The sequence below is a fragment of the Lonchura striata genome, chromosome 39 (genome assembly GCF_046129695.1).
Source record: "Lonchura striata isolate bLonStr1 chromosome 39, bLonStr1.mat, whole genome shotgun sequence".
NCBI classification, from domain to species: Eukaryota; Metazoa; Chordata; class Aves; order Passeriformes; family Estrildidae; genus Lonchura; species Lonchura striata.
Window position 1 is genome coordinate 889594 of NC_134641.1, and position 16787 is coordinate 906380.

Consider the following 16787-nt stretch of genomic DNA (forward strand, 5'->3'; position numbering starts at 1 on the left):
AAAATGGGGATTTTAGGGCAAAAAATGGGGATTTGGGGTTATAAATGGGATTTTGGGGTGAAAAATGGGGATTTTGGGGTTTGGGCACAGCTGGCAACATCTGGCAGGGCTGGGGAACAGCTGGGCGAGGCCGGGAGGGGGAGGGCAAAAAAAACCGCGCGAAAATCGGGCGAAAAATGGGGATTTTAGGGCAAAATTAGGGAGATTTGTATTAAAAATGGCAATTTTGGGGTGAAAAATGGGGATTTTGGGGGTTTGGGCACAGCTGGAAAAGGTGGGAAGAGCTGGGAACAGCTGGGCGAGGCCGGGAGGGGAAGGGCAAAAAAAACCGCGTGAAAATCGGGCGAAAAATGGGGATTTTAGGGCAAAAAATGGGGATTTTGGAATAAAATGGGGATTTTGGGGTGAAAAATGGGGATTTTGGGGTTTGAGCACAGCTGGCAACATCTGGCACGGCTGGGCAACAGCTGGGCGAGGCCGGGAGGGGAGGGGCAAAAAAAACCGCGTCAAAATCGGGCGAAAAATGGGGATTTTAGGGCAAAAAATGGGGATTTGGGGTAAAAATGGGGAAATTTTATTAAAAATGGGATTTTTGGGGTGAAAAATGGGGATTTTGGGGGTTTGGGCACAGCTGGCACAGGTGGGAACAGCTGGGCGAGGCCGGGAGGGGAGGGGCAAAAAAAACCGCGTGAAAATCGGGCGAAAAATGGGGATTTTAGGGCAAAAATGGGGATTTGGGGTGAAAAATGGGGATTTTGGAATAAAATGGGGATTTTGGGGTGAAAAATGGGGATTTTGGGGGTTTGGGCAACATCTGGAAGGGCTGGGGAACAGCTGGGCGAGGCCGGGAGGGGAGGGGCAAAAAAAACCGCGTGAAAATCGGGCGAAAAATGGGGATTTTAGGGCAAAAATGGGGATTTGGGGTGAAAATGGGGATTTTGGGGTGAAAAATGGGGATTTTGGGGTTTGGGCGCAGCTGGCAACATCTGGAAGGGCTGGGCAACAGCTGGGCGAGGCCGGGAGGGGATGGGCAAAAAAAACCGCGTGAAAATTGGGCGAAAAATGGGGATTTTAGGGCAAAAAATGGGGATTTGGGGTGAAAAATGGGGATTTTGGAATAAAATGGGGATTTTGGGGTGAAAAATGGGGATTTTGGGGGTTTGGGCACAGCTGGCACAGGTGGGAACAGCTGGGCGAGGCCGGGAGGGGGAGGGCAAAAAAAACCGCGTGAAAATCGGGCGAAAAATGGGGATTTTAGGGCAAAAAATGGGGATTTTGGAATAAAACGGGGAATTTTGGGGTGAAAAATGGGGATTTTGGGTGAAAATGGTGAAATTTGGTTAAAAGTGGGGATTTGGGGTGAAAAGTGGGGATTTGGGGTGAAAAGTGGGGATTTGGGGTGAAAAGTGGGGATTTTGGGGGGTTTGGGGTCACCTGGGCACCCCTGGGTGGGATTTTGGGGTTTTTTTGGAGGATTTTGGCTGATTTTGGGTGTTTTTGGTTGATTTTGGGCTGATTTTGGCTGATTTTGGCTGTTTTTGGGCTGATTTTGGGCTGATTTTGGCTGATTTTGGGCTGATTTTGGCTGATTTTGGGTGTTTTTGGGGTGATTTTGGGCTGATTTTGGCTGATTTTGGGCTGATTTTGGGCTGATTTTGGCTGATTTTGGGCTGATTTTGGCTGATTTTGGGTGTTTTTGGGGTGATTTTGGCTGTTTTTGGGGTGTTTTTGGGGTGATTTTGGCTGATTTTGGGTGTTTTTGGGGTGATTTTGGCTGATTTTGGCTGATTTTGGGTGTTTTTGGGTTGATTTTGGGGTGATTTTGGCTGATTTTGGGTGTTTTTGGCTGATTTTTGGGCTGATTTTGGCTGATTTTGGGTGTTTTTGGGCTGATTTTGGGTGATTTTGGCTGATTTTGGGTGTTTTTGGGCTGATTTTGGGTGATTTTGGCTGATTTTGGCTGATTTTGGCTGATTTTGGGCTGATTTAGGCTGATTTTGGCTGATTTTGGATGTTTTTGGCTGATTTTGGGGTGATTTTGGCTGATTTTGGGTGATTTTGGCTGATTTTGGGTGTTTTTGGGCTGATTTTGGCTGATTTTGGCTGATTTTGGGTGTTTTTGGGCTGATTTTGGGTGATTTTGGCTGATTTTGGGTGATTTTGGCTGATTTTGGGTGATTTTGGCTGATTTTGGGTGTTTTTGGGCTGATTTTGGCTGATTTTGGCTGTTTTGGGGGTGTTTTTGGGCTGATTTTGGCTGATTTTGGCTGATTTTGGGCTGATTTTTGCTGATTTTGGGTGATTTTTGCTGATTTTGGCTGATTTTGGGGTGATTTTGGCTGATTTTGGGTGTTTTCCCCCGCAGATCGAGAGCATCGTGCTGATGCGGGACCCGGAGACGGGACAGTCCAAAGGCTACGGCTTCATCACCGTGAGCGCACACCTGGGCACACCTGGGCACACCTGGGCACACCTGGGCACACCTGGGCACGGCCGGGAGGGGATGGGCAAAAAAAACCGCGTGAAAATCGGGTGAAAAACGGCGATTTTAGGGCAAAAAATGGGGAGATTCGGGTTAAAAATGGCGATTTTGGGGTGAAGAATGGGGATTTTGGGGTGAAAAATGGGGATTTTGGGGAGTTTGGGCACAGCTGGCACAGCTGGGCACACCTGGGCACGGCCGGGAGGGGAAAAACAAAAAAAACCGCGTGAAAATCGGGTGAAAAGTGAGGATTTTGGTCAAAAAAAGGTAATTTTGGGTGAAAAATGAGGATTTTGGTCAAAAAATGGGGATTTTGGGGTGAAAAATGGGGATTTTGGGGAGTTTGGGCACAGCTGGCACAGCTGGGCACGGCCGGGCACGGCCGGGAGGGGATGGGCAAAAAAACCGTGTGAAAATCGGGTGAAAAACGGCGATTTTGGACAAAAAATCGGGATTTTGAGGAGAAAAATGGGGATTTTGGGTTAAAAATGGGGAATTTGGGTGAAAAACGGGAAATTTGGGGTGGAAATGGGGATTTTGGGGAGTTTGGGCACAGCTGGGCACGGCCGAGAGGGGAAAAACAAAAAAAACCCGGTGAAAATCGGGTGAAAAATGAGGATTTTGGTCAAAAAATGGTAATTTGGGGTGAAAAATGAGGATTTTGGTCAAAAAATGGGGATTTTGGGGTGAAAAATGAGGATTTTGGTAAAAAAATGGGGATTTTGGGGAGTTTGGGCATAGCTGGCACACCTGGGCAGGTGTCAGAGGAGGAGTGACCCCAAAAATCCCATTTTTCCTCCAAAAATCCCCATTTTTTACCCAAAATCCATATTTTTCTCTAAAAACCCCCAATTTTTTACCAAAAAATCCCGTTTTTTCACCAAAAAATCCCCATTTTTTTTCCCCCGAAAGTCCCCATTGTTTCACGGAAAAAATCCCCATTTTTTTCTCCAAAAAAATCACTTTTTTTCTCCAAAAAACCCAAATTTTTTTACCAAAAAATCCCCATTTTTTTTCCCGTAAAATCCCCAGTTTTAATCATAAAACCCCCATTTTTTCACCAAAAATCCCCATTTTTTCACAAAAAAAACCCCAATTTCTTTCAGAAAAATCCCATTTTTTCCCAACTTTTTTTTCCCTGAAAAATCCCATTATTTCACAAAAAAACCCTCATTTTTTTTCACCAAAAAATCCCATTTTTTCCTTGTAAAGCCCCCATTTTTTGTCATAAAAACCCAATTTTTTCACCAAAAAATCCCATTTTTCCCCCAAAAATCCCCCATTTTTTTTCACTAAAAAAATCCACATTTTTTCCCGTAAAATCCCCATTTTTCATCATAAAAACCCCATTTTTTCACCAAAATACACTATTTTTCCACAAAAAAACACCAATTTTTTTTCAGAAAAATCCCATTTTTTCCCAAGTTTTTTTCCCCAAAAAACACCCCAATTTTTTATCCAAAAAATCCGATTTTTTCCTCGTAAAACCCCCATTTTCCCTCCTAAAAACCCCATTTTTCCACCAAAAAACCCCATTTTTTTTTCACTAAAAAAATCCACATTTTTCCTCGTAAAATCCCCATTTTCCCCCCAAAATCCCCATTTTTTCCCCCAAAAATCCCCCATTTTTTTTTCACCAAAAACTCCACATTTTTTGTCCTAAAATCCCCATTTTTCGTCCCAAAACCCCCATTTTTTCACCAAAAATCCCCATTTTTTCAAAGAAAACCCCAGATTTTTTCAGAAAAATCCCATTTTTTCCCAACTTTTTTTTCCATGAAAAATCCCATTTTTCCCCAAAAAACACCCAATTTTTATCCCAAAAATCCCCATTTTTTGTCATAAAACCCCCATTTTTCATCATAAAATCCCCATTTTTTCACCAAAAAACCCCATTTTTTTTTTCCCCAAACCCCATTTTTTCTCCCCAAACCCCATTTTTTCTCCCCAAACCCCAATTCCCCCTTTTCCCACCCAAATTTAACCCTTTCCTTGCAGTTCTCCGAGGCCGAGTGACCCCAAAAATCCCTTTAAAAAATCCCATTTTTTTCCCGTAAAATCCCCGTTTTTTGTCATAAAACCCCCATTTTTCCCCCCAAAACCCCCATTTTTCCCTCAAAAATCCCCATTTTTCCCCCAAAATCCCCAATATTTTTTCTTTGAAAAATCCCATTATTTCCCAAAAAATACCCCATTTTTTATCCAAAAAATCCCCATTTTTTGCCCTAAAATCCCCATTTTTCGTCGTAAAATCCCCATTTTTCCACCAAAAAACCCCATTTTTTTTTCCCCAAACCCCATTTTTTTTCCCCAAAACCCCATTTTAATTGAATCCCCACCCAAATTTAACCCTTTCCTGCCAGTTCTCCAAGGCCGAGTGACCCCAAAAATCCCTTTAAAAAAATCCCATTTTTCCCCCCAAAATCCCCATTTTTCCCCCCAAAATCCCCATTTTTCCCCAAAAAATCCCCATTTTTCCCTCAAAAATCCCCATTTTCCCCCAAAATCCCCAATATTTTTTCCCGAAAAATCCCCATTTTTCCCCCAAAAATCCCCCATTTTTTCCACCAAAAAATCCCATTTTTTCCTCGTAAAACCCCCATTTTTTGTCGTAAAATCCCCATTTTTTCACCAAAAATCCCCATTTTTTTTTCCCCAAACCCCAATTCCCCCTTTTCCCACCCAAATTTAACCCTTTCCTTGCAGTTCTCCGAGGCCGAGTGACCCCAAAACCCCATCCCCAAAACCCCCATTTTTCCCCATAAAACCCCCATTTTTCATCATAAAAACGTCATTTTTTCACCAAAAATCCCCATTTTTTCTCCAAAAATCCCCATTTTTCACTAAAAAAATCCCCATTTTTCCCCCAAAAATCCTAATTTTTCACCCAAAAATCCCCCAATTTTTCCACCAAAAAATCCACATTTTTTGTCATAAAACCCCCATTTTCCCTCCTAAAACCCCCATTTTTCCTCCAAAAATCCCCATTTTTCCCTCAAAAATCCCCATTTTTCACTAAAAAAATCCCCATTTTTCCCCCAAAAATCCTAATTTTTCACCCAAAAGTCACCCCAATTTTTCCACCAAAAAATCGCATTTTTTCCTCATAAAATCCCCATTTTTTGTCATAAAACCCCCATTTTTCCACCAAAAATCCCCATTTTTCCACAAAAACCCCCAATTCTTTCCAGAAAAATCTCATTTTTTCCCAATTTTTTTTCCCCGAAAAATCCCCATTTTCCCCCAAAAAACACCGCAATTTTTCCACCAAAAAATCCACACTTTTTGTCATAAAACCCCCATTTTTCCTCATAAAAACCCCATTTTTCCACCAAAAAACCCCATTTTTTTTTCCCCAAACCCCATTTTTTTTCCCCAAACCCCATTTTAATTGAATCCCCACCCAAATTTAACCCTTTCCCGCCAGTTCTCCGAGGCCGAGTGACCCCAAAACCCCATCCCCAAAACCCCCATTTTTTCCCATAAAACCCCCATTTTTCATCATAAAAACCTCATTTTTTCACCAAAAATCCCCATTTTTCCCCCAAAAATCCCCATTTTTCCCCAAAATCCCCAATATTTTTTCCCGAAAAATCCCCATTTTTCCCCAAAAAACACCCCAGGTTTTCCACCAAAAAATCCACATTTTTCGTCATAAAACCCCCATTTTTTGTCGTAAAACCCCCATTTTTTCACCAAAAAACCCCATTTTTTTTTCCCCAAATTCCACTTTTCCCCCCAAACCCGAATTTAATTGATTCCCCACCCAAATTTAACCCTTTCCTGCAGTTCTCCGAGGCCGAGTGCGCCCGCCGCGCGCTGGAGCAGCTCAACGGCTTCGAGCTGGCCGGGCGGCCGATGCGCCTGGGGACGCTGAGCGAGCGACCCGACGGCTCCAGCGACGTCACCTTCCCCGAGAACAGCCCGGGAACAGCCGGAATAACCGCCGGAATCACCGGGATAACCACCGGAATCACCGGGATAACAACAACCGGAATAACGACAACCGGCATCGGCATCGCCCCCCTGAGCTGCGGCGACGAGCCCGAGCTGGGCACGGCCGCAGGGCGGCTGCAGCTGATGGCCAAGCTGGCCGAAGGTGAAAATGGGGTTTTGGGGTGAAAAATGGGGATTTTGGGCAATTTGGGGAAGGTTGGGAGGGGAAAATAAAAAAAAAATGGTGAAAATCGGGTGAAAAATGGGGAAAAAATGGGGATTTTAGGGGGGGAAATGGGGGGAAAGATGGGGGAAAGAATGGTGAAATTTGGGTGGAAAATGGGGGAAAAATGGGGTGAAAAATGGGGATTTTGGGGAATTTAGGGAAGGTTGGGAGGGGATAAGCAAAAAAAACCCGGGGAAAATTGGGTGAAAAATGGGGAAAAAATGGGAATTTTAGGGGGGGAAATGGGGGGAAATTTGGGAGGAAAGATGGTGAAATTTGGCTGGAAAATGGGGGAAATTTGGATAAGGAATGGGGATTTTTGGGGTGAAAAATGGGGATTTTGGGGATTTAGGATGGTTGTGAGGGGAAATGCAAAAAAAAGCCAATGAAAATTGGGTGAAAAATGGGGAAAAAATGGGAATTTGGGGATTTGGAGCTGCGGCGACGAGCCCGAGCTGGGCACGGCCGCAGGGCGGCTGCAGCTGATGGCCAAGCTGGCGGAAGGTGAAAATGGGGGGAAAAATGGGGATTTTGGGCAATTTGGGGGTGGTTGGGAGGGGATAAGCAAAAAAAACCCGGTGAAAATTGGGTGAAAAATGGGGAAAAAATGGGGATTTTAGGGGGGGAAATGGCGGAAAGATGGGAGGAAAAATGGGGGAAATTTGGATAAAGAATGGGGATTTCGGGGTGATTTTTGGGCTGATTTTGGGGCCGATTTTTAGCCGATTTGGGGTCGATTTTGGGGGTTTTGGGGGCTGATTTTGGGCTGATTTTGGGGCTAATTTTTGGCCAATTTTGGGGCTGATTTTGGGCTGATCTTTGGGCTGATTTTAGGGTTGATTTTGGGGTGATTTTGGGCCGATTTTCAGTCGATTTGGGGCCGATCTTGGATGTTTTCGGGGTGATTTTGGGGCTGATTTTGGCCCAATTTTGGGGTGATTTTGGGCCGATTTTGGAGTGATTTTTGGGGCCGATTTTCAGTCGATTTTGGGCCGATTTTGGATGTTTTCGGGGTGATTTTTGGGGTTTTTGGGTTGGTTTTCGGGCCGATTTTTGGCCCGATTTTGTCCCGATTTTGTCCCAATTTTGTCCCGATTTTGTCCCAATTTTGTCCCAATTTTGGCCCAATTTTGGCCCGATTTTGTCCCGATTTAGCCCAATTTTGTCCCGATTTAGCCCAATTTTGTCCCGATTTTGTCCCAATTTTGTCCCAATTTTGGCCCGATTTTGGCCCAATTTTGGCCCGATTTTGGCCCGATTTCGGCCCAATTTTGGGGTGATTTCGGCCCGATTTTGTCCCGATTTCAGCCCGATTTTGGGGTGATTTCAGCCCGATTTTGTCCCGATTTTGGGGTGATTTCGGCCCGATTTTGGGGTGATTTCAGCCCGATTTTGGGGTGATTTCGGGCCGATTTTGGGGTGATTTTGGGGTGATTTGGGGCCGATTTTGGGGTGATTTTGGGGTGATTTCGGCCCGATTTTGGGGTGATTTGGGGCCGATTTTGGGGTGATTTTGGGCTGATTTTGGGGTGATTTGGGGCGCTTTTGGCCCGCAGGCTCGGGGCTGCAGCTGCCCCCCCCGGCGCAGGCGGCGCTGCAGCAGCTCAACGGGGCCCTGACCCCCCTGGGGGGGCTCAACCCCGCCGCCCTCACAGGTAAAAAACCAAATTTGGGGAAATTTTGGGGAGATTTCGGGAGATTTGGGGAATTTGGGGGAATTTAGGGGGGTGGGACCACGAAATTCGGGGATTTGGGGGGGTGGGAGAGGGAAAAACACAAAATTTGGGGTGGGGGAAGGCTGAAATTTGGGAGGGGTGGGAGCCCAAAATTTGGGATTTGGGGTGGGGAGCCCAAAATTTGGGGATTTTGGGAGGATTGGGATCCCAAAATTCGGGGATTTGGGGGAGTGGGATCCCAAAATTTGGGGATTTAGGGGTGGGATCCCAAAATTTGGGATTTAGGGGGGTGGGATCCCAAAATTTGGGGATTTAGGGGTGGGATTCCAAAATTTGGGATTTAGGGGGGTGGGATCCCAAAATTTGGGATTTAGGGGGGTGGGATCCCAAATTTTGGGAGGGGTGGGATCCCAAAATTTGGGGATTTAGGGGATTGGGATCCCAAAATTTGGGGGAGTGGGATCCCAAAAGTTGGAGATTTGGGGGGGTGGGATCCCAAATTTTTGGAATTTGGGGAGGTGGGATCCCAAATTTTGGGAGGGGTGGGATTCCAAAATTTGGGGATTTGGAGGGGTGAGATCCCAAAATTTTGGGATTTGGGGGGGTGGGATTCCAAAATTTGGGATTTAGGGGGGTGGGATCCCAAATTTTGGGATTTGGGGGGGTGGGATCCCAAATTTTGGGATTGGGGGGAGGGGAGCCCCAAAATTGGGGATTTTGGGGGGGGAAATTCTTGGAAATTTTGGGGAATTTTTGGGAATTAGGAGATTCCCAAATTTTGGGCCCCCCCCAGACCCCAAATTTCCCCTCCCCCACCCCAAACTTGGGCTGATTTTGGGTCAATTTTGGGCGTTTTCGGGTCATTTTCGCGGCGTTTTCCGTGGGAATTTCGGGAAAATTTTGGGGAGAATTTTGGGAATTTTGGGAATTTGGGGATTCCCGAATTTCGGGGACCCCCCCAAACCCCAAATTTTCCCTCCCCCAGCCCTGAGCCCGGCGCTGAATTTGGCCTCGCAGTGTTTGACGCTCTCGGGGCTCTTCTCGCCCCAGACCATGTGAGCTCCCAGTATAAACCAGTATAAACCAGTATGAACCAGTATAAACCAGTATAAACCAGTATAAACCAGTATAAACCAGTATGAACCAGTATAAACCGGTTCGGACCCCTTAACCCCGCCCAAAGCCCCTCCCAGTCCATCCCAGTTCAAACCAGTTCAAAGCAGCGAGCCCAGAGCCCAAACCAGTATAAACCAGTAAGGGAAAACGCGTTCCCAGTATAAACCAGTATAAACCAGTATAAACCAGTAACCCCCAAAACCCACCCCAGTAACTCCCAGTACAAACCAGTAACCCCAGAGTCTACACCAGTATAAACCAGTAAGGGGAAACACCAAACCAGTATAAACCAGTAAGGATAAATCCATTCCCAGTACAAACCAGTAACCCCAGACCCATTCCCAGTATAAACCAGTAACCCCAAACCCATTCCCAGTACAAACCAGTAACCCCAAACCCATTCCCAGTATAAACCAGTAACCCCAAACCCATTCCCAGTTCATCCCAGTAACCCCAAACCCCTCCCAGTTCAAACCAGTAACCCCAAACCCCTCCCAGTTCAAACCAGTAACCCCAAACCCATTCCCAGTTCATCCCAGTAACCCCAAACCCATTCCCAGTTCAAACCAGTAACCCCAAACCCATTCCCAGTATAAACCAGTAACCCCAAACCCATTCCCAGTTCATCCCAGTAACCCCAAACCCATTCCCAGTATAAACCAGTAAACCCAAACCCATTCCCAGTATAAACCAGTAACCCCAAACCCATTCCCAGTACAAACCAGTAACCCCAAACCCATTCCCAGTACAAACCAGTAACCCCAAACCCATTCCCAGTTCAAACCAGTAACCCCAAACCCATTCCCAGTATAAACCAGTAACCCCAAACCCATTCCCAGTTCAAACCAGTAACCCCAAACCCATTCCCAGTTCAAACCAGTAACCCCAAACCCATTCCCAGTATAAACCAGTAACCCCAAACCCATTCCCAGTTCATCCCAGTAACCCCAAACCCATTCCCAGTTCATCCCAGTAACCCTAAACCCATTCCCAGTATAAACCAGTAACCCCAAACCCATTCCCAGTATAAACCAGTAACGCCAAACCCATTCCCAGTACAAACCAGTATAAACCAGTAACCCCGCCCCCTTTTCCTTTCCAGGTGAGATCGGCTCCGCCCCCTCCCCTCAGGCCACGCCCCCTCCCCTTTTGGCGGGAAAAGGGGGCGTGGCCTCGGCGCTGGCCCCGCCCCCTGCCCCGCCCCCTCCCGCTCGGAATTTTGGGGAAATTTTGGGGATTTTTGGGAAAATTTTTTTTGTTTTTTTTTTTTTTTGTTTTTTTGGGTTTTTTTTTTCGGTTCCGGGATCGGAAAAATAAAAAAAAAAATTTAAAAAAAATCTTGAGCGGCTCCGAGAGTTTGATTGGGGGGGTCTCATTTGCATAAATTTGCATGTTAATGAGGTGGGTGTGGTGTAGTGGGTCGTGGGATCCGCCCAGTTCCCTCCCAGTATAAACCAGTAACTCCCAGTATAAACCAGTAACCCCCCAGTCCCCATCTGCAGTGATGGGATAGGCTTGAATTTTGCATCTCATTTGCATAAATCTGCATGTTAATGGAGTCAGATCCACCCCCAATCCTCTCCCAGTATAAACCAGTAACTCCCAGTACAAACCAGTAACCCCCAGTCCCCATCGGCAGCAACAGAACAAATTTTATTTTGCATCTCATTTGCATAAATCTGCATATTAACGACGTTAATGGAGTCAGATCCACCCCCAGTCCCCTCCCAGTATAAACCAGTAACTCCCAGTATAAACCAGTAACTCCCAGTATAAACCAGTAACCCCCAGTCCCCATCGGCAGCAACAAATTTTATTTTGCATCTCATTTGCATAAATCTGCATATTAACGACATTAATGGAGTCAGATCCACCCCCAGTCCCCTCCCAGTATAAACCAGTAACTCCCAGTATAAACCAGTAACTCCCAGTCGGCGTTTGTTGCGACAGAGCCGATTTATTTCGCTTCTCATTTGCATAAATTTGCATATCCGTCCATCTCGGTTCCTGATTGGGCGACGGGGGCGGGGCCTCTTCACCTGCAGGGGGAGGGGAGGGGTTAAGCCACGCCCACCAACCCCAAACCGGTTTAAACCAGTTTAAACCAGTATAAACCAGTACAAACCAGTATAAACCAGTTTAAACCAGTATAAACCAGTATAAACCAGTATAAACCAGTTTAAACCAGTATAAACCAGTATAAACCAGTTTAAACTAGTATAAACCAGTATAAACCGGTATAAACCAGTATAAACCAGTTTAAACCAGTATAAACCAGTATAAACCAGTTTAAACTAGTATAAACCAGTATAAACCGGTATAAACCAGTATAAACCAGTTTAAACCAGTATAAACCAGTATAAACCAGTTCAAACCAGTAACCCCAAACCCATTCCCAGTATAAACCAGTAACCCCAAACCCATTCCCAGTACAAACCAGTAACCCCAGACCCATTCCCAGTATAAACCAGTAACCCCAAACCCATTCCCAGTATAAACCAGTAACCCCAAACCCATTCCCAGTATAAACCAGTAACCCCAGACCCATTCCCAGTATAAACCAGTAACCCCAGACCCATTCCCAGTATAAACCAGTAACCCCAAACCCATTCCCAGTACAAACCAGTAACCCCAAAGCCATTCCCAGTATAAACCAGTAAACCCAAACCCATTCCCAGTTCATCCCAGTAACCCCAAACCCATTCCCAGTCCCTTACCGGTCCGTACTGGTCCATACTGGTTTATACTGGTTTGTACTGGGAGCTCCTCCGACGCTTGGCGGCCTCCAGGGATCGGCTCAGGGCCAGGACCCGGCACTGGTTAAAACTGGGAGTTACTGGTTTGTACTGGTTTGTACTGGTTTGGGGGCTGGGGCAAACTGGGAGGGGTTTGGGGTAACTGGGTTGGTCCCTACTGGTCCATACTGGTTTATACTGGTCCATACTGGTCCGTACTGGTCTATACTGGTCCATACGGGTCTATACTGGTTTATACTGGTCTATACTGGTCTGTACTGGTTTATACTGGTCCATACTGGTTTATACTGGTCCATACTGGTCCATACTGGTTTATACTGGTCTATACTGGTCTGTACTGGTTTATACTGGTCCATACTGGTCCATACTGGTCCGTACTGGTTTATACTGGTCCATACTGGTCCATACTGGTTTATACTGGTTTATACTGGTCCATACTGGTTTATACTGGTCTATACTGGTTTATACTGGTCCATACTGGTCTATACTGGTTTATACTGGTTTATACTGGTCCATACTGGTCTATACTGGTCTATACTGGTTTATACTGGTCTGTACTGGTTTATACTGGTCCATACTGGTTTATACTGGTCCATACTGGTTTATACTGGTCCATACTGGTTTATACTGGTCCATACTGGTTTATACTGGTCCATACTGGTTTATACTGGTCCATACTGGTCCATACTGGTTTATACTGGTCCATACTGGTTTATACTGGTCCATACTGGTTTATACTGGTTTATACTGGTCCATACTGGTCTATACTGGTCTATACTGGTTTATACTGGTCTGTACTGGTTTATACTGGTCCATACTGGTTTATACTGGTTTATACTGGTCCATACTGGTTTATACTGGTCCATACTGGTTTATACTGGTTTATACTGGTCTATACTGGTTTATACTGGTCCATACTGGTCTATACTGGTTTCTCACCCTCAGTTCTCTGCTGTCGCCGAGTCTCCGGATCTGCCCCCGCCAGGGGGGGGAGGGGCGCCCGTCTGGGGGGGGGGAGAGACCCAAAATTCCCAAATTTCACCCCAAAATTCCCAAATTTTCCCAAAATTCCCATTTTTCCTCCCAAAATCCCCACATTTTCCCAAATTTTCCCAAAATTCCCATTTTCCCCCCCAAAATTCCAATTTTTTGCCCCCAAAATGAACAGATTTTCCCAAAATTCCCATTTGCCACCCAAAATTCCCAAATTTCCCCAAAATTCCCATTTTCCCTTCCAAAATTCCCATTTCGCCCCCCAGAATTCCCAATTTTCCCCCCAATTCCGATTTTTTACCCAAAATTCCCCCCAAAATTCGTGTTTTTCCCCAAAATTTCCATTTCCCCCCCAAAATTCCCCAATTTCCCCTCAAAATTCCCATTTTTTCCCCAAAATTCCCGAATTTTCCCCCAAAATTCCCAAATTTTCTCAAAATTCCCAATTTTTCCCCCCAAATTCCCATTTTTTTCCCCCAAATCTCCAATTTTCTCCCAAAAATTCCCATTTTCTCCCCCAAAATTCCCAAATTTTTCCCTCAGAATTCCCATTTTTTCCCAAAATTCCCATTTTCCCCCCCAAAATCCCTCTTTTTCCCAAAATCCCGGTTTTTTTACCCGAAAAGCTCCAGTCCGGGAGGTCCCTGAGGGGGCCGGGCCCGGAGGTGCTGGGGGAGAGGCCCTGCCTGGAAAAGCCAAAATTTGGGAATTTTCACCCAAAATTCCAACGGGAATTCGCTCAAATCCACCCAAAAATCTAAAATTTGGGAAAAAAACCTAAAAATTTGGGAAAAAAACCCCAAAAATTTGGGAAAAAAGTCAAAAATTTGGGAAAAAAAAATGAAAAAAATGAAGAAAAAAGTTTCAAAATTGTGGGAAAAAATATTCCCAAATTTTGGGAATTTTCGCCCAAAATTCCAATCGAAATTCCCTCAAATCCACCCAAAAAAATCTAAAATTTGGGAAAAAAACCCACAAAAATTTGGGAAAAAAACCCCAAAATTTGGGAAAAAAGTCAAAAATTTGGGAAAAAAATGAAAGAAATGAAGAAAAAAGTTTCAAAAATGTGGGAAAAATGTTCCCGAATTTTGGGAATTTTCACCCAAAATTCCAATTGAAATTCCCTCAAATCCACCCAAAAAAATCTAAAATTTGGGGGAAAAAAAAAAGAAAAATTTGGGAAAAACTCCCAAAATTGTGGGTAAAAAAAGCACAAAAAATTGGGGGAAAAAATACGCAGAATTTTGGGTAAAAAATACAAAAATTTGGGGGAAAAGGCAAAAATTTTGGGTAAAAAAAATCCACAGAATTTTTGGGGATGAAAATTTCAACATTTTGGGTAAAAAAAGCACAGAAATGTGGGGAAAAAATGCACAAAAATTTTGGGTAAAAAATACAAAAGTTTGGGTAAAAAAAGCGCAAAAATTTTGGAAAAAACCCCAAAAGTTTTGGGGAAAAAAATCAAAATTTTGGGTAAAAAAATACAAAAAGTTGGGGCAAAAGCACAAAAATTTTGGGTAAAAAACCAAAAATTTGAAAACATAATAGAAAAATTTTGGTAAAAAATAGAAAAATTTGGGTTAAAAAAAACCCCAAAATTTTCGGTAAAAAAAATTACAAAATTTGGGTAAAAAACCGTAAAAGTTTGGAAAAAACCCACAAAATTTTGGGGAAAAACCCACAAAATTTTGGGAAAAGACCCCAAAATTTTGGGTAAAAATGCAGAAAATTTTGGATTAAAAATCCACAAAAATTTTGGGTAAAAAAAGCACAAAAATTTTGATGAAAACCCCAAAATTTGGGTAAAAAATCCACAAGAATTTTGGGTCAAAACTCGAAATTTTGGGTAAAATAAACCCACAAAATTTTGGGTAAAACCCCCTAAAATTCGGAAAAAAAATAGAAAAATTTGAGTAAAAAATACAAAAATTTGGGTAAAACCCCCCAAAATTTTGTCAATTAATAAAAATCCCCAAAATCCCCAAAATCCGACCCGGAACCTCCCAAAAATCCCCAAAATCGCGGGAAAAACCCCGAAACGCGGGAAAACCCCTCAGCTTCCCGCCAAATCCTCCCGCCAAGCCGCGCCCCCCGGGCCAAGCCACGCCCCCTTTACTCACGCCTCTCGCCATTGGCCGATCCGCTGCGGGGGGCGGGGCAAGGGGCGGAGCCATCGCGCCTGGCGCTCCGCTAGGGGGCGGGAACGGCGCTCAGCGAGCCACGCCCACCTCCCCACAAACCACGCCCCTTTTCGCCTCAAAACCCCGCCCACCCCCCAAAAACCGCTTTTAAACCCCGCCCGCCGCCCCCAGGCCACGCCCACCGCCCCTCCCCCCCTTTAAGCCCCTCCCTGCCCCTCCCCCACCCCTCAGGGACCCCCCCGGGGGCTCCCCCGGGTCGCACCGAGGCGGAGAACGCGGCGCGCCGCCATCTTGCGAGCGGCCGGAAGTGACGTCAGCGCGCAGGCGGTGCGCCGGGCTGATTCGCCTCATGGCCGCCATGTTGTACGGCAAAAACTCCAAAGAGCCGCCATTTTGTGACTGAGGTTCTCGCTGGCTCCAGGCGCCGCCATGTTGTACGGAAAGGAAGCGGAAGCGCCGCCATTTTGAGGCTGAGATGATTTTAAAGGGGTTTTTTTGCGGCTTTTAAAATATTTTTTAATTTAAATTTGGTTTTTTTCCCCCCTTTGTTTTCCTTGAGTTTTAGAGATTATTTTTATTTTTAAACATTTTTTAGGTTTTTTTTCCTTTTATTTTCAGATTTTTAAAATGTTTTCCCCCTGTTTTTGGTGATTTTTTAAGGTTATGTATTTTTTTTAAATTCAAAGGTTTTTTTAAGGATTTGTTTTCTACTCTTTGAGGTTTTTAGAGGACTTTCTGAAAAATATTAAACTTTAAAATATTTTATAAACTATTTAGAATTTTTATTGCGCGTTTTGTGCAATTTAATTATTTTTAAGGGTTTTTTTTGTATTTGTGACTTTTTAAAGGGATTTTTAAATTTACTTTTTGACTTTGAGGCGTTTTCACCTTTTCTCGCGGAATTTGATTCTTTTTTGAGCTTTATTTTTATGTTATGACTTTTTAATCGCTTTTTGTGGAATTTGAGACGTTTTTCGGTATTTCTCTATTTTTGCATTACTTAAAATCCTTTATTTTTTAATTTGTGGCTTTTTACGACTTTCCTTTAAATTTTAAGCCTTTTTACAACTTTTTTTTTTAAATTTAATTATTTTCGGGTTTCATTTTATGTCTCCCCCCAGAACCGCGTTTTCACCGCTTGTACGGAATTATTTTCCCCTCACGGCCGCAATTTTATTCAAAATATTGAAAATTTGGGTGTTTTTTATAACATTTTCAGTGTTTTTTATCCCTTTTTATTATCTATTTTATACAGCAAATCGCAATTCTGCTCACTGCGCATGCGCAGCCGCCGTTCTACACGGTAAACCCGCATTTTTACATCTGCGCATGCGCGGCCGCCATATTGTACGGCAAAACCCCCGCGCGACGCCATTTTGAGCAGCAACCCCTGGCCGCCATTTTGTACGGCGCATTCCGCTTTCACCGCGCATGCGCTGCCGCCATATTGTACGGCAAAAC

The 16787-nt window shown here is 44.4% G+C and overlaps 2 protein-coding genes across 5 annotated transcripts in view; one reads left to right on the forward strand and one right to left on the reverse strand.

Annotated features, from left to right (window-relative positions):
* The window catches only part of RBM23 (RNA binding motif protein 23), a 29952-nt gene extending 19369 nt beyond the window's left edge, over positions 1–10583 (forward strand). Inside the window, exons 12-16 of one of the 2 annotated variants that reach the window (XM_077789923.1) lie at positions 2366–2431; positions 6272–6581; positions 8201–8299; positions 9306–9375; positions 10539–10583. In XM_077789923.1, the coding sequence (XP_077646049.1) occupies positions 2366–2431; positions 6272–6581; positions 8201–8299; positions 9306–9375; positions 10539–10542 (549 nt within the window). In that variant the 3' untranslated portion in view covers positions 10543–10583. Of the gene's footprint in view, positions 1–2365; positions 2432–6271; positions 6582–8200; positions 8300–9305; positions 9425–10538 lie in introns of those variants that run through there. The other variant, XM_077789924.1, reaches the window with a different exon arrangement.
* Positions 10584–11068: 485 nt separating this feature from the next.
* On the reverse strand, positions 11069–15652 carry MRPL52 (mitochondrial ribosomal protein L52). 3 transcript variants are annotated; one of them, XM_077789926.1, is made up of 6 exons: positions 15589–15640; positions 15306–15375; positions 13804–13871; positions 13132–13196; positions 12154–12252; positions 11069–11475 (listed from the first exon to the last, which is right to left on the reverse strand). In XM_077789926.1, exons 1-5 carry the CDS (start codon positions 15614–15616, stop codon positions 12178–12180), a joined length of 306 nt encoding a protein of 101 aa, XP_077646052.1. In that variant the 5' UTR covers positions 15617–15640; the 3' UTR covers positions 11069–11475; positions 12154–12177. The 3 variants fall into 3 exon arrangements, 2 of the variants coding, with proteins under 2 accessions (XP_077646052.1, XP_077646051.1); XR_013341550.1 differs by lacking the exon at positions 15306–15375 and having other exon boundaries at positions 15589–15652; XM_077789925.1 differs by lacking the exons at positions 12154–12252; positions 13132–13196.
* Positions 15653–16787: the final 1135 nt, after the last annotated feature.

Coding starts and splice junctions, on each gene's coding strand:
- MRPL52 (XM_077789925.1), bottom strand. CDS start 15,616: ATGGCGGCGCGCCGCGTTCTCCGCCTCG. Junction 15,376..15,588: donor GCGCCGCGTTCTCCGCCTCG/GTGCGACCCGGG, acceptor CCCGCCCCCTAG/CGGAGCGCCAGGCGCGATGG. Junction 13,872..15,305: donor ATCGGCCAATGGCGAGAGGC/GTGAGTAAAGGG, acceptor TGGCTTTTCCAG/GCAGGGCCTCTCCCCCAGCA.